Here is a 20,536-nt window from a genome sequence, read left to right on the forward strand (position 1 = left end):
TCTAGTCAAAATGATTCTTTTTTTAAATTATATTTTATTTCAGTTTGATGAAATGCTTTCAGAAAGAAAAGAAATTCACATTGATTCTTGAAATATACATTCAAACAGCAGAATTTGACATTTTGCATGAATATTTCAAAACATTGGACCAGGCAGTGTGCAACACACTAAAACAATTACCTAAAATTATCACATAATTACTGATAAATTGTTATAATTTTAATTTGAGGAGAAGTCATAATTTTGAGAATATTGCCTTATTTGTGCGAAAACAATTACTTTTGAGAAGTCAAGAGAGAAAAAAATAATAATTACAATGTAAATAGGAAAATAAAGGCATAAAATTCTGTGAAAAGGCAAAATCTTATGTGGAAATATCATTGTCTTTTTGCAAAGTCATAATTTACCCAAACTATACTCTCATGAGGACAAAAGTCAAGTCTAAATATTACAGGAAAATAAGTCCATATATTAGAAGAATAAAATACAAGAGTCATAAATAAAGGACAAATATGTAAACATTAAGATAATTAAATTGAAACATTCGGAAATAAGTTTAAGGTAGGTCAACATGGCTTGATGTGCTATGGCCAGTGTAGTAAGCACTGAAATGAGGAGAACACACTCAAATAAATATTTGAAAATAACTCACATAAATAATGATCCAAATAAAACCAGTGTTAAGACTTCAGTTTGGTTGCCATATCCTATTCTAGAATACAAAACACCCTTAAATAGTCCGCAATTATCAGCTGCCGATGTGCTCCAGCACAAACACCTGACACTGTCTTTTAGCAACCTGGTCCGGTGAAACGAGTCTTTGCTCTGGAGTCCTGGCGAATGGACGCTCCACCATGCTGCCAGTCCTGCAAAGGGGCAAGCGTTAGCCTTAGTGAGAAAATCAGCTATGTTAGTAGCATCTAATGTTAGCATCTTTTGTGATCTTTTTTACCTGACGTGGTGTGGTCTGGGAAGATGCGGCTGTTGGGAGAAGCTCAAGGACCGTTTGACGTTGTCGACTGAGGCTCGCGCGCACCTCTGGGGCGATCGGGGCTCCTCGGATGGCGCCGTGAACTGTAGCTTCATTCTCATGTGCTGACTTAACTGAGGTGTCGGGAATGCATCCGAAAAATCATTTTAAATGAGCATTTTCAGATCATGTAAAATGGGAGGGAAAATTATTTAACTGATAATTAGCATCTTGACAAATACTTTTAAATGAAATCAGTAAATTGTCAATTATAAAATAGATATAAACTTAACGGCACACGATGAACTACAATTACGAAATAAAAGGGAAGGCTGAAACGTTTGACAATGCGAACGTGGTTTGCTGGCCCGTACCTCAAAGAGTCCCGTTTCAAGTATTTGGAAGGCGACGGTAAAAGAAATGTTGGAGCCTTTCTTGCTACACCCAAGGTTACTGAAGGGAGACTGGCACACCACGGCTGTCACCTCGCGTTCTCGGTGGCTTCCTCCTCCTGCGTGAGCTGGACGAACGAAACACAGAATGGGAGCCGGCCTCCGGACTGGGCGAGGCTACGTGTTGGGAGAACTCACCCTGAAAATTCCAGCGCAGCCGGACAGACAAGAAGTCTCGTAGGTTGTTGACTAGAGTGTACTTGACCGGAAAGCTCTGGCGAGGCCTGACGACCCTCGGGCAGGAAGCGATCATCAGCAACCGAGGACGATTCAAGCTGATGCTCGGCAGTGAGTAAAAAGTGGCTATGCGCCTGGCGAGAAAATGAAGGAACGTTAGCATCTAGCATGTGGTGCACGCTAATGGAGCGCTCACCTCGTGCGGGGGGGTGATGATGTGTGCCATTGTAGCACAGCAATCAGTGGAATTTCCAAACCCTTCACATAAAATATACAAAAATACACCACTCACAAAAAGCTATCAAAATCAGTCTGCATAAATCATGCCATATAGTGAGTGTCGGCTGTATACGAAACAATTCAAAAGCACTGCTGCTGGTGCTTCAGCCTCTCACTTCACTGGAGTCGTGGTCTTCTTTGTCCTGGAGCTGCAGCCTGAACAGGAAGTTGTGCTCCTCCAAGGTGCCCAATGTGCTTGGGAGAAGCGAACACTCGCTGTCCACGCGGTAAAACGACGCCATGGTCACCTCAGCTGATCGATGGCTTTGGCAGCGAGAGAAACGTCAGATAAGGGGGAGAAAAGCACCTCAGCCTTTTCACTTACCAGACGTTGTCTACGACCAGAACGGAACCGTCCGGCATCATTGGAAGGTAGGACGAGTTGTAGTTGGGAAGGATCCTCACGTCTGTGATGCAAAGCTCCTCACAAGAGGTACCGTTCGAAACTGAGGGCGAGAGGGCGGGGGCGTCAAAGCCGGAAGACTCATGATAACATGCATGGCTTGGGAAAGAGAACGCCTGACCTTTCAGGAAGGTCAGGTGTTTTCCAGAGACGGTCAGGTGCTGACACCCGACACCGGGGGGCGGCAGAACATTCAAAGTGGCACTGACTAGAGGAGGAGGTCATAGAGTAAAGGTTACAAGTTACTGCACATATTTGACAATTTGTGATGTTGTTCTGTTAATGAATGTCATTTACGTAACATGGGTTCCAGATGCTAGACACATGGAGTGATTATTTTTACCCTGCGCCTTGAATTTGTTGAGGTCCTCTCGGAAAGTGCGTGCAGGCGAGCAGAGCCGCAAGACTCCGAGGTAGCCATGTTCCCTCACTTCCATCTGGTCTTCATCCTGCTCCCACACGCTCACCACAATCTGGTAAAAGCACAGTAAGCCATTTTGTAAAACTTGTAGTCACTCATCTAATTAGTCTGAAATATGCTAAGCCATATTTCAACATCATTTTGAAATAATAATGATAATAATGATCCATTATTTTCCATAATGTCTTTGTTTTTTTCAATTGATTTATTTTTGTAATAGTTAGTCTCATTTCTATTATGTATTTACTCATACCATTGCAACTTTACTCCTGATAATTATGACTTTCTTTTAATGTATTGCGACTTATTTCTGTTTGAAAAAAATTAGTTATATTCAACACAAATGTAAATAGCTGTTCTTCCTATAAACATAATTCGTTGATATCTTGGAATTGGCAAAAAAAAAACGGACCTTGGCTTGGAGTGTGTCAACAGGGAGCCTGTCCAAAGTAACCTTAAGACTGAAGGAAATCTGTTCTTCTGACAATGGCATTGACTGCAGAAAAGCAAATTTCAAGATGTCAACCTTCAGTTGAGGTATATCAATGCCCTCGCATGTGGGCAAGGAGAGCCACTTTTAGCATTTATAAAACGGGACAAATACACAAATGCAAACTGAGAAGTCACACAAAAGGCAATTGCGAGCCACGGACTCATACGCAGGTACAGGCCACGCCCCTTAAAGGTACACATGCAATAGACAAAGAAAGCAATTACACTTTAAAAGTTTCAGCGGTCAGGCTTACCTTGACCGGTTCCACCCTATGACGTGCATTGTTGTGGTTGCGAAGCGGGCGGCACTCTACGAATTTGCGGGTTGCGCCGATGCTTCTTCTTCTGTGGTGCTCAAGCAAAATGTCACCTTGTTGGTCCTCCTTCGCTTCTGTTTCTTCTTCTGCGTTGTTATTTGGGTCGATCCGACTGTCGTCGAGAAGGGCGCCAACGGTCGCCACAGCGAACAAGTCGCCCATTTGCTTTGCCCTTAACAAACTACCTTTACGCAGAACCACAAGAAAATGGACCGTCTCCCCGAGGTAAAAGTGTGTTCTTTGCCGAAGAGTGTCGCATTCCGCCGGGTCCACCAGCTCCCCCGCGGCGGGAAAATACACACTGTGATCAAACAGCGGCTCCATGGCCGTCGAAAAAGTTGCCCTAACTAACCATATGTTGCCATGTAAATAAACATGGGAAGGCGGATGTAGTCAAAGGCGGACACGCGGCGAAGACGTACACATAAAATGTGGCCGGGCATAGAAAAAAAAAAAAAAAAGTCTGCAGTTAGTTCCCGTTTGATGGTTATTTAGTGATAAACAGAAGAGCGGTTAATCGATGCGGCTTTGGAGCGACTAGTTTGTACCAGACCAAAGTAATCAAATGGACGAGAGCCAGTTGATTCCGATGAGCTGATTGGTTGAAACGTTATATTATTCAAAATTATATTATTTTTTTAGCATTTGTCAGTATTCCCAAAATATGTACTTAATGTTTACAAATTAAAGAATGATAAAAGAGGACGTACTGCCTTGGTAAAATAGAATTACTTTTTGTCTTTTCAAAAATAATAAAATAGGATGTACTGCCTTGACCTACATTGATAAAATATTTTTTGTAATTTAACATTGACGTGTTGGATGTTTGCCTTTTAGGGGTGTGGTCTGGTGCGTGACACCAGGAGCTGGATTGGTGTGTGGCGTCTGGACGTCAGTTGTGGCCTACAGCAGCTTTTTGTGAGTGTTCCCATTTTGCATCGACCCTAACGTGTCGTTGTAGAAGAACAGAAAAAGTTAACAGTACTCTGTTGTCCGTTGGTGTGACTTTTTATTTTATGGACTTGAACACTAAAGTCATTGTCAGCTTGAATATTGAGAGTCCGGTGACAAGTTATCAATGGATGCATTGTTGGGTACGGCAAAGCATGCGGCGATTAAAAAAAAAAAAAGAGAGAGAGAGAGAGAAGACAAGTATCACATGTTTTGGCTTCTCTGGTGGTGGCAAAGTATTCCTCCAATGGTGACTAAGGATGTTTATTTAGTGCGGAGTACTGGGTGTTTATGAAAGAGAAGGCCTTCATTTGTAAGCATTATTAGAATATTGAACATCAGACTGTACAAATAAATACTCAGCAATAAAATAATACTTTAATAAATAATTAAAAAGGGTGCTTATTTGCTCATTTGAATTAATTGAGGCACGGTGTCTAAAAAAACGGGGGGGGGGGGAGGGTCGCTTACTATTTGGGAAAATTTGGTATGTATTTCTTGAGAGGATTCCTAAAAATGTCTCGTGGTAATGAGCAAAAGGCTTCAGCTGTCTTATTGTCATAAATTGATTAATTAAAAGCGTGATGATTCTTCAAATATTCCCACAACATACATGAATGTTCCTGTCGTTCACCTTGCTTTACAGCGACTACATTCTCGTAGCCATTGTTGTGCAACACAGTAAATGTACTTCATTATTCCAGTCTGACAAAGTACCTTTCTAAATAATGCTTTTTCTGGTGCGTTCCATGTGAGAGTGGGACATTATTCCTGATAACTTTTAAGACTCTTTTCTTGCAGTACCTTAACTTTATTCACATATAATAATCAACGTTGACTGGTAACTTTCTTTTTCTTGCAATACGACCTCATTTTTTGGCGACACCGCAACTTCTTGAACTTGTTTTTTTTTTTCCATTTTCTTATTTTTCTCATTTCTTTTTCCTTGTGGCCTTAATGCACTTGTCCCTATGTCCTTTCGTTAAAGACAACAGTCTTGCAGTTGGAAGCATTGACAAACAAAAGTTGGGAAAGTGGAATTACAATGGAAACTTTTTGTTCAAGCTCAGCCCACTTAAATCGCTGGCCGCTTCCTCCTCCTCACTACGGACTCGTTTCGGTTGCGGCTCAGTAAGCGACTTCCGTCCCAATCCCGCGGCTCCTCATCCCCTGTCCTCCCTCCCGGGTCCCGTCCCTTTTCCCCGGTCCGGGATGGGTCTTGTTTGAAAAAAGACCTATCAGAGGCTAACATGGGGCTCTGCTGCCCCGGCGGGGCGTGCAGCGACTGTGCCTGCGGGAACTGTTTGGCGTCCAGCGCGTCTTTGTACTGGATCTCGGGCCGGATCATCCTCAAACAGGCAGTCCTGGTGCCGTTGTCCAGCCCCGGCTGCAGCTCGTAGCCCAGGATCTTCACCAAGCCAATCTGGAAGGGCCTGATGGTTTTGTCTCGGATGCGGTGGGCCTCCACGGGCTTTCCGCCGTCCCGCAGGCAGACCCCGGCGAGGGCTTCCCGCCGGCTCCGGAGGAGAGCCACTTCTCGCTCCATCCGGGCCTTGCCGAACGCGGCCACTTCCCGCCAGAAGGTCCGGTTGAAGGCTTGATACAAGTGCCAGTCCAAGGCGTTCCACTGGCGCAGCTTCTCCCGCTGCTGCTCTGTGAGGACCAGATTGGGCGGCGCTTTGGCCGGCGAGCGCCCACCTCGAACTTTTTCCGACCAGCTGTCGGCCAAAACACCGCCGCCTGCGCCGTCCTGCTTCTGCTGCCGCGCGTTGAGGCTGAACGACACAACGGCGTCCAGAGGCCAGCACAGCGCGTGCCGCAGGAGTATCATGGACTGATCGAAGAACTCGGACACCAGGACCAGTTTAAAGGTCTGGCGCACCACGGCCTCGCCGTGGCGAGCCAGAACCGCCGAGAAGTTGGCGTTGTTGTCCATGCCGAAGTCGAACCACAGCAAGTTGCGGGCGTAGTGGTTGTTGCGGGCGCGGGGTTCGTAATACTTGCCGGGATCGTCGGCAAAGTCACCCAAGCCTTTGGCTTTCCGGAAGGCTGGCGCCACTTCTTTGTAATAAGCGAAGGACGACTCGGCCAATGCCACCGGGTCCCTGATGATGGAGAAGTAGAAGGTGTCTGCAGGCATCACCTTCTCCACCTACGAGATCACCAAAGACAACCACCGGGAACTTGGAATCAGACCATACTTGCACTTGTTGCCATCAGAATTATGACTTTTGCTCGTAACATTTTTCTCATACAATTATTTTCTCTTTTTGATTTTTTTTGCTCTTTTTTGTTTTGTTTTACCTCATAACGTTGCATCTCTGGATGAATCATAAATATTTCCGACTTTTTCTTTTCATTTGGTCTTTTATCCCATATTTAGTTGTTCCCATCCTGTCACGCACTCACCTCCGTTTTATGAAATCTCATGTGATTGGCCATGATGTGGAATTCGACAACTCGAGGGCCCCTGTAGCCTTTGACCCTGTGGGCATTGAAGGGCAGCGGGTAGCCCAGCTGGTAGCCCAGCGGCAGGGCGAAACGCAGGCCGCGCTCTTCCCCGAAACGGTAGAGCATGTTGAGCACAGTGCTGCTCGCCGTCTTGTGGGTCTTGAGGAACATGATGTGGGTGTGGGGCCGACAGGAGCCCAGAGACGGACCTTGGGCGTCAGGGGACGAGAAAATGGAGCGAGCGGCTGGCTGGGTGCTGCTGGCAAAGACGGGGAAAAAAAACACCTTTGTCGTTACTGATGCCATTTTTTCCTTTACGTTATATTGCGAGTGTATTTGTGCGACTCGCTGGCGAAACAAAAAGCAAATCCCCGCCTACCTCTTGCTGAAGATAATTCCCAGCAGTTGTCCGGCAAAAGCGATGGCCACGAAGAGCAGCAAAGCTTTCCACATCCAGCGCGGCCCCAGCCAGCCGCGCACCAGCCCTCGCAGCATCCTGCCACATGCAATTTGATGTCAAATGCTAAAATTGATACCAAACTCAATTTTGATGTCAGTATGGTCTGTTCAAACTGTCAAAAAAAAAAGTATCCATCCATTTTCAATACCGTTTATCCTACTCGGGTGCTGGACCGATTCATCTGATATTCCGTTGTCCCGCAACCATCCTTTAATTTGTGTGTGTTTTTAATATCTCTATGGCCTGTTACCAAATGATCCGCAAACTGGAATAGGGCCGTGGACCAGGGGTTGCAGACCACTGCAGTCGGGGGCGGGGGGGGGGGGTGGGGGGCAAAAATCCGCTTAAAAAAAATCTACCTATTTCTCACAACCTAGAATTGGCAATTAAGATTGCGGCTTTTTGCCCCGTAACATTACGACTTATTCTAAAATATTACGACACTGCCACGTTTTTCTTATTACCTTCCGATTTTTTTTCCCCCCCACACACAATACTTTATTCTTGAAACATTACAACTTTTTGGGAATGTGACTATTTTCTATTGAAGCGGTATTCTGTCACATGTGGACCCAGAAGCAGACATGACATGAAATTTGAGAATTAAAAGTTTTTGTCAAGTATCAACGGAAAGCAGACATTGCACCTGGAAGAAAAGCTCGACGCACTGACTTCTCTCAGCGTCAACTTAGTTTCTATACTGTAAAACCTCAAGTCTGTATGAAAGATTAATGGTTGACATAACAGGATAAAACGTAGACGGGAAACGGCAACTTTGCAGCAACTCATACATTATGGAATCAGGCTTATAACTTGAAAATATAACAAAAGCAGAAGGTATGAGAAACGTCATTGGAAGGGATACATCGAGAAAGGACCAGTCACATTCTCGAAGATATTTTTTCAATTACACATTATTTGCTCACCAAATGACGCTTTTGTTCTTCCTTCGTCACATTACACCTATTCTCCTCACATTTCAATCATTTTGTAACACAAGGTTGTTTTTCTTCCCCCCCGCACAATATCATCTCTTACTCATGTGAGGATGCGACTTTTCCCTCGTAACATTAAGACTTGTATTTTACTATTACGGTATTCCAATTTTTTTTTCACAGTATTGCAATGTATTTTGCTTAAAAAAAAAAATCTACAGATTACAGGACTCGGTGGGTTAGATTTAAAAAGGGAACGGGCCATTCTTTGCCCACCTCAGTTTTAAGAATAAAATAGGGGGGGGGGGGGGCAGAAAAAGGCCTTTGCGTGAGAAAGAGGGGGAGGGAGCCCCCACTCCCCACCCCCTCTATCTCTGCATTTATTTCCCTACACAATCCCAGCAACGCAATTCCACCGATTTTTTCTTTTATCCTGCGTCGTCCCCCGCCCCTCTTTTCTGCAGAAAGCGAACGCTACCTGGCTCTCCGTTTGAGAAGCATCGCTGTGTTCCCGGACCGGTATCGGCTGCGCTGTTCGTGTGCAGCCGCCGGGAGCTCGGAACATCTCGCCGCGGGGATGAGGTGAACCGGGCCGGGCCTGGGGTCTGGATAAGGAGCGGGCCGAGACGTCGCAGACGATGCGCTTTTATCTCCTCGAGCCGCTTAATTGTGCACGCAAGAGATAGATGAGTTGGCGGCGCGCGAGCGAGACAAAAGATGCCGATGACTTCCGGTTACTAACAAAATAAAAGCTAGGCGAGGGTGACAAGCACGTCCGTTCACTTACAAAATAAAATCAGTCAGTCTGTCGCCTGATCATATTTTCTCTCTGAATGTTTAACAAACCATATTATATCATTTTAGAGTTTTTTTGGGGAGGTACGTTATTTCTCAAAAAAGTATTATTTATTGTTTTGCTATGATACGGAACGACACAACCACAACTTTTCTGACTTTGTGGCTTAAATTAGAACCTTCTTCCTTTTTGTATTATGCAAGCGTTTACTATTCCTGAGCAGCATTAACCTGTGTCCATTCAAACTATATTCCTCCTGCAGGATCAGTCAAACAAGATTACTCCCAACTGTTGTGCCAAATGCTTACACCATAAGCTGATAAGTGGGGAATGAGAACTGGCCTTAAAGCAAGACGCAAGCAACCACAAGAAGCTACGACACCAGAATTTCCTTCACAGAGCTCCAGCTTTTACCCACATTTCAACATGTCTGTACTTGGCCCCAAAACGTTCGGAACAAAAAGAATGTGAAAGTTGAAGCACACTGAAAATCAAAGCTTGGAATGTCTTGCGTGATTCCACATTAATTTTTCACTGATGGGAGCTATGTTAATTAATGCCAGATTTACAATGATACCATCTGCAATCGAGAATTGATTTTTCCTCATCCCCATAAACTAACTGGATTGGAATTTCTGACACAATTCATGCAGAAAGACAGCATTGAGTTTCACTGGACCACAAGTGCCGCTCTTACTCGACAGCTACAATGGGCCAAAACCCTCCCCCACCAAGTCTGACTTGAAATTTCACACACAAATGTGCCCCGGTTACTCACCTGGTCTTGGAATTTTTTTGCTGATGTAGCCTGCAGTCAAGTCCTCATCTGCATATGGCAGCCAGTTAAAGTTCATCTCCAGAACGCACAAAGAAATATTTGGCTGTGCAGTATCCCGTTAGCGGCTAAACATACGTTTATTCCCCATGGAGTCTCCATGCCAGACTTGAAACCTGACCACTTGCTTCCACAACCCCCCACTCCAACAACATGTCCCCTCTGTCCTCTTAATCCAGCCTGTCAGACTAAATAAAGGCTCAGAGGAAGTGTTAGGAAAAACGGAGGATTGCAGATACTCATAACAAAGTTTCTATTTTGTCCTGTCAAACACGAAGCCGTTGTTTTCATTGGGAGATTTATTACAAAATATCTTCAAACACAGACGGAAATGTAGCATAGCGATTGAGAAAGCAGAGAATGGAATCACATAATCGACCAATATGGAGAGCCAAGACGAGGTAGCAATGATTTCCCAAAGTGTCCATTTTCAATTGTGAAACGGAGCTCAAGTCGATAACGCTCGATGGCGTCGATGCAGGTCGTCTCGTCTTTCGGGGTTTATCCGGCTGGCTTACTGTTGAAAGACACATGTAATCATCTTGGTTATCATCACATCGCAGTCGGCAATATTGTTATTGACATTGACAAAAGATGTCATGACTGATTGATCATTTTTCTTCTAGATCAACTGTCACATAAACACCACTTTTTTCGGTATGGCGCCGTAAGTGGCTGCCTCCCAGCAGTGTTCTCTCCTTTCCTCTTTATTTCTTTCTTTTCTCCTTTTTCTTTCTGTCTTTTTGTCCATTCGGCGATGCTGGTGCCTTCTACCGCACCTCAGTATCTCTTCGGATCGGATATTTTGTATTATTATTTTTTCTTCCTGGGACCGGGATCATCGGTCGAGACCGGCGTAACTCTACGGCGGCTTCCTGCTTATCCGGCCAGTGATGACCGGGTCCCTCGCCTTGGCCTTGCAACCGCAACCCCTGTAGGGACTCCGCTTCCTCGTGCTCGTCGGAACCAACGACTTTCGCCATGCTAGCCCCGTGGTGACCATCTGCACGTGCATCCGACTGGGTGCCCAGGACGCTGCTCACACGTTTGCCTGCTTTGTGATGTTTTTCACCGATTCACGACCACGGTCCATTGGGCGCCGTTGAACTGGACTGCCGTTATACCTGTCTATGGACCCCGTGGAGGCTATTTTGTGTGTTCTCTTGTATTGAGGGGTGCTGGTTGGCCACAGTTTTTTTTTTTCCTTTGTCTTTTAGCTTTGTTTTGCTTTGATGGCTTTTATCTTGAGCACTTTCTGGCTTTCTTTGTGGCGCCGTTGTGTGGCAGCCTGTGTCTTTTGTATACCCACTCTGTGGTGTGAATACTGCTGGGGCCTGAATTTCCCCACCCCTGGGGATCAATAAATATTCAATCAATCAATCATATTGTGATATGGCAAAATGTTGCGATATTGCTAAGCGATACAAGTTCCACCTCTCACACCATTGACATCATTTTTGTGTCAGATAAAATATTCCAATATCACTTGACCTAGTTACTCTAGCATGATATCACCATTGACAACATGTCATGATATCACAAAGTCATTTAGTAATTGCCTACCTCAAATTGACGTGGTTTTTTTTTTGCAATACACGTAAGCACCGTATAACGACATCGTCGGTAAAATAATATTGGTTTTGTCCATGAATCAACACAATGCAGTGCGTCTTATCCCCACCGTTTAATATAATCCGCTAATGAACAAGTATGAAAAGCGGGTCTCCGGGCCCCTACCTCTTTTCCGGTACAAGTGCCACAGATGCATCCGAAAAGCCCGTTGATCATTTGAATGAGACAGAGGATCAATTCAAGGGAGGCCGCCGCCAAAAGGGTGGAGAACAGCCCCACGTTGAATTCAACGACATTCTCGGGGAGTTTGCACCATTTCCACATATCCTTATCTGTCAGGTAGCTCCCAGTGCTGCAAGGATAGATAGCATAATGATATGTTTCTTTCTTTATTTCTTTACATCCCATTTCATTTTGTTACTCTAGCGTCAGCAAGTATAGAATTATGAATATTATAGAGTCATGCCATGCAAAATTGGCGGATACCTGTTTGCAAAGGGAACCCCCCATTTTGGAATGGGATTTTGCAGATTGCTCCACTTACACAGCGGACCGTTGGAAAGTCCGAGGGCAGCCGCGCTCAAGCTGTATATGGCCCCGACCACGCCCGCAGCCGCGAAGCCGATGGACAGGAACATCTGCGTCGAGTGACATTGTGTCAAATGTGACAAGCTTTTTTTATATATATATATTTTTTGCTTTAGCTTTGCGTGTGCTCACCCCACAGCGGTTGGCACAGCATTTGCCAGAGCTGGTCAGGTGAATATGGATGGCAGGAATGAGGACCTTTCACATAGAAGCAGAAAGAACACATGGTATTTTAAAAAAAAAAAAAAGAGCAAAAGGACATTTGTCTTCATCAAATGTTATTTTGCTGGAAAACAAAATTTGCTATTTTTGTTCTAAGCACCCATTTTAGAGACATATTTCCTTAGCAATGTGAATTGAGCTGAGCCACCCAAAAAATTAACCGATACGGATAAACACGCAGTAAGTCGGCCATTTTGAGTCAACGCAGCCATTTTAGGGTTGTTTTCACCATTTCTGGGGGTGCCTCAAAACTAGACAAACGCTACCTTTACATTACACGTATTTTTTATAATGATTTATCAAAAAGCTTGAGGATTCAGCCCCAAAGCCGGTTTTACTTTGCAACATGAAATTTAATAACCATGTGTACCATAAGCAGAGGCACAAAAAAAGTCTCGTCAACCTATGCACGAAAATACAGGAAGTCTGCCATTTTGGTTCAAAGCGGCCATTTCAGGGTCATTTTCCTCCCAAATTTCAAGAACTTACCATTATGCCTCCTCCGATCACTCCCCCCATGTATTTAACTTCTTCAGTGATCCGGGGCAGTCCCTCACGATCCTCGGCCGCATATTCGGTTTTGAGGTCGGGGAAGAAGAGCACAATGTTGCAGATGATGGACAGCAACGCCAGGATATAGAGGGGTATGGCGATGACCTTGGCGCACGCTCCCGTACACATCTTTGCAGGTGAACACACAAAAGGACACAGAGGGAATTCCTCTGTCAGCTATATTACTATTTATATGATTTGTCCTTTAGTGTATGGGTGGGTGGCTGGGTGTGGAAAAAGGTGGAACGATCGTTGATAAGCACACACAGCCCGATTAGATATTTTATGACCTGGACTTTATGTTATGGGAGTGTGTAGCGACAGCGTTTCCATGAGAGCCATAAAAGTCTACTCTGTTTGCTTTGCACCTTTTGCCTTTCCAACAATACATGTTATGGAGAAAATAGTTTGAATATTGTAAGATTAAAAAGGTGATAATGAGAATGAAGTTGTAATTATTACACAAATAAATTGATCAAGAAAATAGAAGTCATAATTATTCTGGGAATAAAGATTCTGCGTAGCGTCCTGTACTTTTACTGTCTGTATGCACACTGGCTCTTATTTGTTGTGTTATCTGTTTATTTATTATTTATTATTACTCTTATTATTTATTGTTTGTGCCTTCTTGTTTTTTATATTGCGTCGTTTACTTGTATGTCTATCGTGTAATATGTCTTGTCACAGTGGGATAGAGAAAACTTAATTTCGATCTCTTTGTGTGTCTCGGCATGTGAAGACGTTGACAATAAAGCAGACTTAGACTTAGACTTAGACTTAATTTTAAAAATGGAGAAATGTGACCCAAAGCCAGATAAGTAGAAGAAAATGGATGCATGATTTAAAAAAACTCAAAATTCATAAAAAAATGATGCTGTGATTTCATGTAAAGAAAAAGTTGGGATAGTGTTTTTTTTTTCTTGAGATGTCTTAATTCTATACATTTTGATTAATGGGAAAAATAGATGTTTTTAAAACATTCTTGACAAGACTAAAATTTAAAACATGTAATTTACAAAAAATAGTTCATAATTATTACAGAAATCAATAAAAAGAGTATAGTACAACAGTATATTACAATAATAAAAACTATATTGTTTTTTTTCAAAGAATATTTTGTAAATATTAGGATAATTTCTAATTTACGAGGAACTGTGTTAAAATATTAGAATGACCAAGTTCCTAAAAAGTTGTGATATTAAGATTTTAAAAATTGTACAAAACAAGTTATAATCCTGACAGATTAGGAAAAGTGCAAAAATTACATGGGGGAAAAACTCAATTTGAAACAGGTTTATATTGTTATGACAATCAAGCAGTTTCTTTTGGAAGAGGAACTGCTCACAAGCCGAAGCACACCACACCAAAATGCAAATCCGACGTATCCAAATACTTTTTCAACCAGCCGTACACTGAGTAGTTTTATGGCAGGGGTGTCAAACTCGTTTTTTTTCGCGGGGCCGCATTGTAGTCATAGCTTCTTTCGGAGGGCCATTACGACTGTCAACCCAAAGAAATGTATGAGCACCTCATATTATATACAGTAAAAGCTACAAAACAAACGGACAAATAACTCGTTTTCAAATCAGACGAGTAAAAACTAGTCAAATCTAAAAAAAAAAAAAGATATTATTAAAAATGAAGACAATTTGCAATCCTAGTAATGACACACGAATTTGATGCACAATTTGTCTTCGCGGGCCACATAAAATGATGTGGCGGGCCGTATCTGGCCCCCGGGCCTTGAGTTTGACACCTGTGTTTATGGGATTACGCAATATGTAAAAAAAACTGCATAGATACTTTCCAGTGTTTGTGTTGTAATTTGATCATCTTATCAGTGAGTCATGGGGCTATATAGGGTGTGTCAGCGTTTTTCTGACAGTTGAAACACACTGAAGTTATTTGTCCGGGTTGTGTAAACAGTTTTAGGTGCCTGGCAGTACCACTCTGGAAGAGTTGAATTAGGGTGGTAATAATGTCATGATATCACAGAGAAGAATTTGCTAAAAGACAAACAAAATAATTTTTGCCAGTCGAGAATAAAATGTTACTGGAATAGAGACGTGATGGTTTGTTAAACTGAAAATTTGTCAGACGTTTTTTCCTCATAAAATTACAAAATTATTATCGTGATAGTTCCATTTAATTTGTACAAATCACAACTTCATACTCGTTTGCATTTACACTTTTTTATAAATTCTTCATTTTGCAAGACCATCGTAATGAGAACCTCAAATTATGAGAATACTTGGATTAATTCCATGCGGAACAAACACACAAGTAAGTAGTACAAACAAAGGTTTTCTATTATTGATTAATACATATAATATTTTATTGTCAAGCACCTGACTCCTGGTTTCAGGAATTTCTAAGGACCCGAAAGGGTAGGCCGTGACCCGGTATGATGACGTCAGCCGTGCGGAGCGCCTTTTGGCGGCTGGTCTCCTGCACGGCGGGGTTCAAACTCAAGTCCCTCCATGAGTCGTCGTCGTCGCAGCAGTCAAAGAGGTCCCCCGCTACGAGAATCGTACCCACCGAGGTTCCCTTCACTTGGACGCTCACGTCTTGTCCGCTGTGGCCTGGACTGGGAACCACACACACCTGGAAGACAGGTGAGATGCTTGGTATGTTGAATCTGAATTTTTTTTTCTTTTCTAAAAAGGATTGTATGATAGTTGCACAAAAGAGAAACATACAAGAGTATCACACTGGACCTGCTGTTGGCACAGCTGATGCCTGGACACATCTTTTTTTGCGTGGTTCTTTACATGACCATTTTTTAATGTGGTTTCTTTATGTGGAATTTGTGTGATTTTTATTTTGCCAGGGGAGTGATTTTTTTTAAGTGATGCTTTTATGTGCTTTTTAATATGGATATTTTGATTTTGCGTACTTTTTGAGAATTTTTGGTAGATTTTTTTGTGTGGGTGTTTTCTATGTGGATTTTTAAATGATTTTTTTGGCGATTATATATAAATATTTTTTTTTCATGTGATTTTTACATAGATTTTGATGGGGATGTCTGTGGTGCATTCTGTGCGATTAATTTGGGTTTTGTTTGATTTTTTTTCATGTGGATTTATTTCTTGTAAAATTACAAAAATTCCATTTAAACCAGGTGTCTTACGTGCTCGTCCACGACGTGCGCGTGTCCTTGAGCCATCTTATTGGGCCAATACACGTCCCCTCGGCTGAAGTCATGTCCTACTATGACGACGGCGGACGGGAAAAGATTGAGATTCCCCACGTGGTCAGAATGACCATGAGTCCCCACGACTATCTGGACGTCCGTGGGATCCAGACCCTTTTTTCGGAGGCTTTCCACAAGAAAGTCCCTGTCCCAAGGCCCGCCGGTGTCCACCAGGATGTTGTTGCCATCTCTTGTGACCAGCGTAACGGTTCCGTCGGCCCGAAACGTTCCGTCGGTCTGTGGGTGGTAGTAGCCCACCTTCAGGACCGACACTGAGTAAGGTTGGCCGGGAAAGTCCAGTTGAGTTTCACGCAAAGGGATTTTTTGGATGTCAATAAGGGAAGCCATTCACTTCCACTCGGCCGCGCTGTTAATGACGTCATGGCCGTCGCACTGTTTGACGTACAAGTAGCGAATGTATGGCCTGCCTTCAAGAATTCCTAATTCCAATCTGAGAAAACATACCACGTTTAAAAACAATCCAGTCCGTTTAAAGGATGTGTTAAGTAGCAATCTTTAGACTTTAATAAGCTTCCAATTATATGACATAAGAAGAGAATATCCGGTAAAAATACTTTTTATTTTTACTCGTGAAGTAAATTTCAGACTCATTACTTTTTTACTTTTGCTTAATTATTTGGGGTATTATGAGTATTTTTCCAGTTATTTTTATACACCTGTACTTTTACGATTGTACAGAATGTCAGCGCATTTCCCATCTTCGGATGAAAGAACAGTTTCGAGCCACGACTCGTTAATTTGCCTTCCTTTGTCGCCATCGTGCGGACAAGAGGGGTCACTGCCGCAGCAACAAACGACTTTGCCGAGGGAAAAAAAACGTCATCTTTAAAAAATAGTCTTTTTCGTATATAACGAGACCTATAATTCTCGTTATCCTGTATGTATAATGAATAAGTCACATTCGTGGAAAAAACGTTGGCACGACTAAGATAAGTCAGACGAAGTTAATGCTCCCTGATCTTTGTTTTGCAATATTTCATGTTTAATGTTAAAAGTATTGAAAATATTTTCTCATGGTCAAATTGCTTCAAGCAACAATAACTTGTCTTCATTCAGGTGTAGAAAATGTAGAATTTGCGTGTCCCATGACAATTTCCGTGCAGGCCAGCCATCATGTGTGCGTCGGCCACTCAAGTCTTGTCAAGATTTAGAAAGAAGCTCCTTGCGACGTTTTGGTGTAATCCTTGAAGTCAGTGTGGATGCTGAACATAGAGCAGACCTGTTTGAATTTGCATCGAAGTTTCTCCATATCCTCCTGCAGCTTGGCAGATTTGGGATCAGCACAGTTTGAATTTTGGATCAAGCACAAAAAAGACTCAAGGGCTTTGGCACGTTTTCGTAGTTTAGGGTCTGATCCCTGTTGAAGAAGGCATTTCCACGTAATGGCAAATCCGTGATAGAAGGAGATCTCCGTGGACAATTTTGCCCCGTGAGAGGCTCCATGTCTACGGCCAGTCTGCAGACCTTGGTAGGTCCCTTTCTCGAAGCCTTCTTGGTAGCCCTCGCCACGGAATTTCTCCTCCGCCATGACAATACAGTCAAATATATCGGTGTTGTCAGGCTCAAATGCCATTTTCGGAACAGTTCGTTTTCGTCTTCAGTCTGCTCGCAATCGTTGACTAGTTGAGCGCATTTGTGACGTAATCAAGAAGCGACGGAGTAGTGAAACACAAATGTGAACAATTATCTGGTCATCCATTCATTGCTTCAGAGTGATTTTTCAGCAAAGCCACGCGTTGATAGTTACCGGAATTCGCTTCATAAAGAAAATATATATATATTGCTCCGAATTTCAGTTTTATACGGAACATTTGCGTCGATGCCATTGCTGGCTAATAGCCGGTGTTACATGTCAAGTTGCTCCCATGTTATCTTGGTCCCCGTCTCGAGTTACGACTGTTATTGTAAGGCGAGTTGCGCAGTTTTGTGTTTCTCGACTGCAGATTCGTCACAACGACTTGGAACTCCCCTGATTCCAAAACTGTTCAAATTCTCAATCTCGTTTGTATTTCCGACTGGCTGCGAAAAACAGCAAACACTAAAAAAAAAGAGCTAATGTTACCATGTTTGGATGCTCTAAGGTAAGCAAGTTCTAGCAGAAGAGTACGCATGGAGTTCTTTTTTTATATTTTTTTTAACACACATAAGTGCTTATAAAAAGAAAGAAAAAGTGGCTCCAGACCATTTTAGCCAATTTGGTTGTGACTTTCAATCTCAAACTATTTATAGTATTCAGGAATAAATAATGACCTCAAATGTTAACAAAAGGGTCAAAACTGCATAAAAGATATACATTTACAACGTCACCCTACAGCGTCATTACCGACATTTAATGCTTTGCGCCTGCATACATTAAATATGATAATGAAACATAACGACGACCACACTATACCGCACATGCAGATGTGAAGAGCGTAGAATTCAAATAACCTCTCGATTTTATTCCATCAGTATGGTGAAGAATTGAACTGCAAACGCATCCAAAATGAAAAACCATGTCACGAGTGTAGCAGAGTTAATGCTGATGACTTTGAGTCCAACAAGTCTCTGGTCTATTTGCTTGAGCTTCTTCATTAAACCATATAGTGTACGTACCTGCCAAGCAACATAAGTGAGGCTTCCGTAGTATAGTGGTTAGTGCTCTGGATTCTCACCTGAGCCACCAGAGTTCAAATCCCGATGGGACCAATAAAATATTTTATCATGGAAAATTTTGCAACACAACCTTAACCCTAGCTCTAACTCTAACCCCTAACACCGTCATTTTCAGGTGTACCTAATCCAGTGCTTCTCAAATAGTGGGGCGCGCCCCCCTTGGGGGGCGCGGTGCTATTCCTGGGGGGGCGCGTGTGACCCTGGGGAACAGGCTTTTTTTTTGGCAGTACTAGAATAAAGTGTAATTGCGCGTTTACTACAGCAGGGGGCAGTGGCGCTCTCATTGTTACTTCTGTCACGTTTGCGACAGTGCAACATTTTACGACTTACAAGACAAGTTAGGATAGTCACGGTGGGGAGGGGGGGCGCGAATAGTTTTCTTCTTGCTAGGGGGGGGGCGTAACAGAAAATAATTGAGAAGCACTGGGTTAAATAAAGGTTAACCTAAAAAAAAAAAAAAAAAAAAAAAGTGAACCCTGAACTTTGAACCCGCGGTGACCCCGCGGTGACCCCGTGTGACCCCGTGGTGACCCCGTGGTGACCCCTGGGTGACCTTTGAACCCTGAACTTTCAACTCTAGTTAAAAATCGAAAATGTGCACATGACCCCGTGAACTTTGAACCGACCTTTGACCCCTGGGTGAACTTTGAACCGTAAACTTTGACCTTTGACCCCTAGGTAATTACGTTTTTTTTTTTTTTTTTTTAAACCGGCATAGCAGAACGATCCATGGTCTTCAGATGCCGCGCTGTCGCCATCTCCTGGTCAGTTAGTGAAATGCTTTTGCTGATGTTTTTTCTTCTCTCAATTAGAACAAATCAATTAGCCAGTTGGTTTTCTTTATTTAATATCTATTATCAGACAAAACCAAATTGTGAATCAGTCACCTAGGCTATAGCAGAACAAACAATCCATGGTCTTCAGATGCCACGCTGTCGCCATCTCCTGGTCAGCTAGTGAAATGCTTTTGCTGTTTTTTTTTCCTCTCAATTAAAACAAATCAATCAGCCAGTTGGTTTTCTTTATTTAATCTCTGATATCAGACAAAACCAAATTGTGAATCAGTCACCTAGGCCAGTGCTTCTCAAATAGTGGGGGGCGCGGTGCTATTCCTGGGGGGGCGCGTGTGACCCTGGGGAACAGGCTTTTCTTTTGGCAGTACTAGAATAAAGTGTAATTGCGCGTTTACTACAGCAGGGGGCAGTGGCGCTCTCATTGTTACTTCTGTCACGTTTGCGACAGTGCAACATTTTACGACTTACAAGACAAGTTAGGATAGTCACGGTGGGGAGGGGGGGCGCGAATAGTTTTCTTCTTGCTAGGGGGGGGCGTAACAGAAAATAGTTGAGAAGCACTGACCTAATCACAGGCCACATCATTAGGGAAAAATCATGGTCAAAGCTTCACGGAAAGTGAAAAGTGCCACACCCGCCCTCACCCCCACTTTCTGATTGGCAGTTTGATCTGTGATGTCATTCGTACACTCCATTAGGTACACTGCCATTTTCAGGTGTACCTAATCTAGTCACAGGCCACTTCATTAGGGAAATATCATGGTCAAAGATCACAAGTGTCAAGCTCTAGTCCTCGCGGCCGTATTCCAACATGTTTTCCAAGTTACCCTCGTTAAGCGCACCTGCGTGAAAAGTTTTTGGTCACTTTCACGTTCTGCAGGAGCTAAAACTTTTCACGCAGGTGCACTTAACGAGGAAATCACACGGACACTCCATTAGGTACACCGCCATTTTCAAGTGTACCTAATAACAGGCCACTTTAGTAGGGAAATATCATGGT

At 43.1% G+C, this 20,536-nt stretch overlaps 5 protein-coding genes and 1 long non-coding RNA gene across 10 annotated transcripts; 1 reads left to right on the plus strand and 5 right to left on the minus strand.

The window, feature by feature from the left end:
• Positions 1-14: 14 nt before the first annotated feature.
• On the minus strand, positions 15-4,064 carry trappc14 (trafficking protein particle complex subunit 14). Its single transcript, XM_061294295.1, is given in 11 exon segments — positions 15-866; positions 953-1,104; positions 1,345-1,528; positions 1,530-1,733; positions 1,796-1,857; positions 1,995-2,142; positions 2,204-2,324; positions 2,403-2,489; positions 2,625-2,754; positions 3,115-3,198; positions 3,449-4,064. Coding segments are annotated over 11 exon segments (1,677 nt in total). The 5' UTR covers positions 3,836-4,064; the 3' UTR covers positions 15-748.
• Positions 3,604-12,320, plus strand: LOC133165236 (uncharacterized). Of its 2 annotated transcripts, XR_009717541.1 has the most exons (4): positions 3,604-3,736; positions 4,349-4,429; positions 8,773-8,890; positions 9,367-12,320. It is a non-coding gene; the product is annotated as an uncharacterized LOC133165236 (long non-coding RNA). The 2 variants fall into 2 exon arrangements; XR_009717543.1 differs by lacking the exon at positions 8,773-8,890.
• gal3st4 (galactose-3-O-sulfotransferase 4) lies at positions 4,711-10,023 on the minus strand. Of its 4 annotated transcripts, none has more exons than XM_061294304.1 (4): positions 9,883-10,023; positions 7,293-7,409; positions 6,872-7,169; positions 4,711-6,614 (listed from the first exon to the last, which is right to left on the minus strand). In XM_061294304.1, the coding sequence occupies exons 2-4, from the start codon at positions 7,406-7,408 to the stop codon at positions 5,538-5,540; spliced, it is 1,491 nt and encodes a 496-aa protein (XP_061150288.1). In that variant the 5' UTR covers position 7,409; positions 9,883-10,023; the 3' UTR covers positions 4,711-5,537. The 4 variants fall into 4 exon arrangements, with proteins under 4 accessions (XP_061150288.1, XP_061150287.1, XP_061150286.1 ...); XM_061294303.1 differs by having other exon boundaries at positions 6,872-7,172; XM_061294302.1 differs by lacking the exon at positions 9,883-10,023 and adding an exon at positions 8,787-8,920.
• tm4sf21b (transmembrane 4 L six family member 21b) lies at positions 9,367-13,035 on the minus strand. The gene is made up of 5 exons (XM_061294512.1): positions 12,811-13,035; positions 12,232-12,297; positions 11,998-12,149; positions 11,677-11,863; positions 9,367-10,456 (listed from the first exon to the last, which is right to left on the minus strand). Exons 1-5 carry the CDS (start codon positions 13,000-13,002, stop codon positions 10,454-10,456), a joined length of 600 nt encoding a protein of 199 aa, XP_061150496.1. The 5' UTR covers positions 13,003-13,035; the 3' UTR covers positions 9,367-10,453.
• Positions 13,036-14,997: 1,962 nt separating this feature from the next.
• On the minus strand, positions 14,998-16,471 carry mblac1 (metallo-beta-lactamase domain containing 1). The gene is made up of 2 exons (XM_061294448.1): positions 16,004-16,471; positions 14,998-15,477 (listed from the first exon to the last, which is right to left on the minus strand). Exons 1-2 carry the CDS (start codon positions 16,412-16,414, stop codon positions 15,235-15,237), a joined length of 654 nt encoding a protein of 217 aa, XP_061150432.1. The 5' UTR covers positions 16,415-16,471; the 3' UTR covers positions 14,998-15,234.
• Positions 16,472-17,031: 560 nt separating this feature from the next.
• Positions 17,032-17,962, minus strand: lto1 (LTO1 maturation factor of ABCE1). The gene has a single exon (XM_061294650.1). It carries the CDS (start codon positions 17,658-17,660, stop codon positions 17,235-17,237), a length of 426 nt encoding a protein of 141 aa, XP_061150634.1. The 5' UTR covers positions 17,661-17,962; the 3' UTR covers positions 17,032-17,234.
• Positions 17,963-20,536: the final 2,574 nt, after the last annotated feature.

The sequence above is a fragment of the Syngnathus typhle genome, linkage group LG1, assembly GCF_033458585.1.
Source record: "Syngnathus typhle isolate RoL2023-S1 ecotype Sweden linkage group LG1, RoL_Styp_1.0, whole genome shotgun sequence".
Classification (NCBI taxonomy): Eukaryota; Metazoa; Chordata; class Actinopteri; order Syngnathiformes; family Syngnathidae; genus Syngnathus; species Syngnathus typhle.

What these genes read in the sequence shown, in the direction of transcription:
- gal3st4 (XM_061294301.1), bottom strand. Translation starts at nt 8,809, where the DNA reads ATGCTTCTCAAACGGAGAGCCAG. An exon ending in GGAATTATCTTCAGCAAGAG is followed by an intron (nt 7,173 to 7,292) that starts GTAGGCGGGGAT and finishes CGTCTTTGCCAG; the next exon opens with CAGCACCCAGCCAGCCGCTC. An exon ending in TGAGATTTCATAAAACGGAG is followed by an intron (nt 6,615 to 6,871) that starts GTGAGTGCGTGA and finishes GTGATCTCGTAG; the next exon opens with GTGGAGAAGGTGATGCCTGC.
- tm4sf21b (XM_061294512.1), bottom strand. Translation starts at nt 13,002, where the DNA reads ATGTGTACGGGAGCGTGCGCCAAGGTCATCGCCATACCCCTCTATATC. An exon ending in TGATCGGAGGAGGCATAATG is followed by an intron (nt 12,298 to 12,810) that starts GTAAGTTCTTGA and finishes TCTATGTGAAAG; the next exon opens with GTCCTCATTCCTGCCATCCA. An exon ending in GCTGTGCCAACCGCTGTGGG is followed by an intron (nt 12,150 to 12,231) that starts GTGAGCACACGC and finishes CACTCGACGCAG; the next exon opens with ATGTTCCTGTCCATCGGCTT.
- mblac1 (XM_061294448.1), bottom strand. Translation starts at nt 16,414, where the DNA reads ATGGCTTCCCTTATTGACATCCAAAAAATCCCTTTGCGTGAAACTCAA. An exon ending in CGCACGTCGTGGACGAGCAC is followed by an intron (nt 15,478 to 16,003) that starts GTAAGACACCTG and finishes CCTGTCTTCCAG; the next exon opens with GTGTGTGTGGTTCCCAGTCC.
- lto1 (XM_061294650.1), bottom strand. Translation starts at nt 17,660, where the DNA reads ATGGCATTTGAGCCTGACAACACCGATATATTTGACTGTATTGTCATG.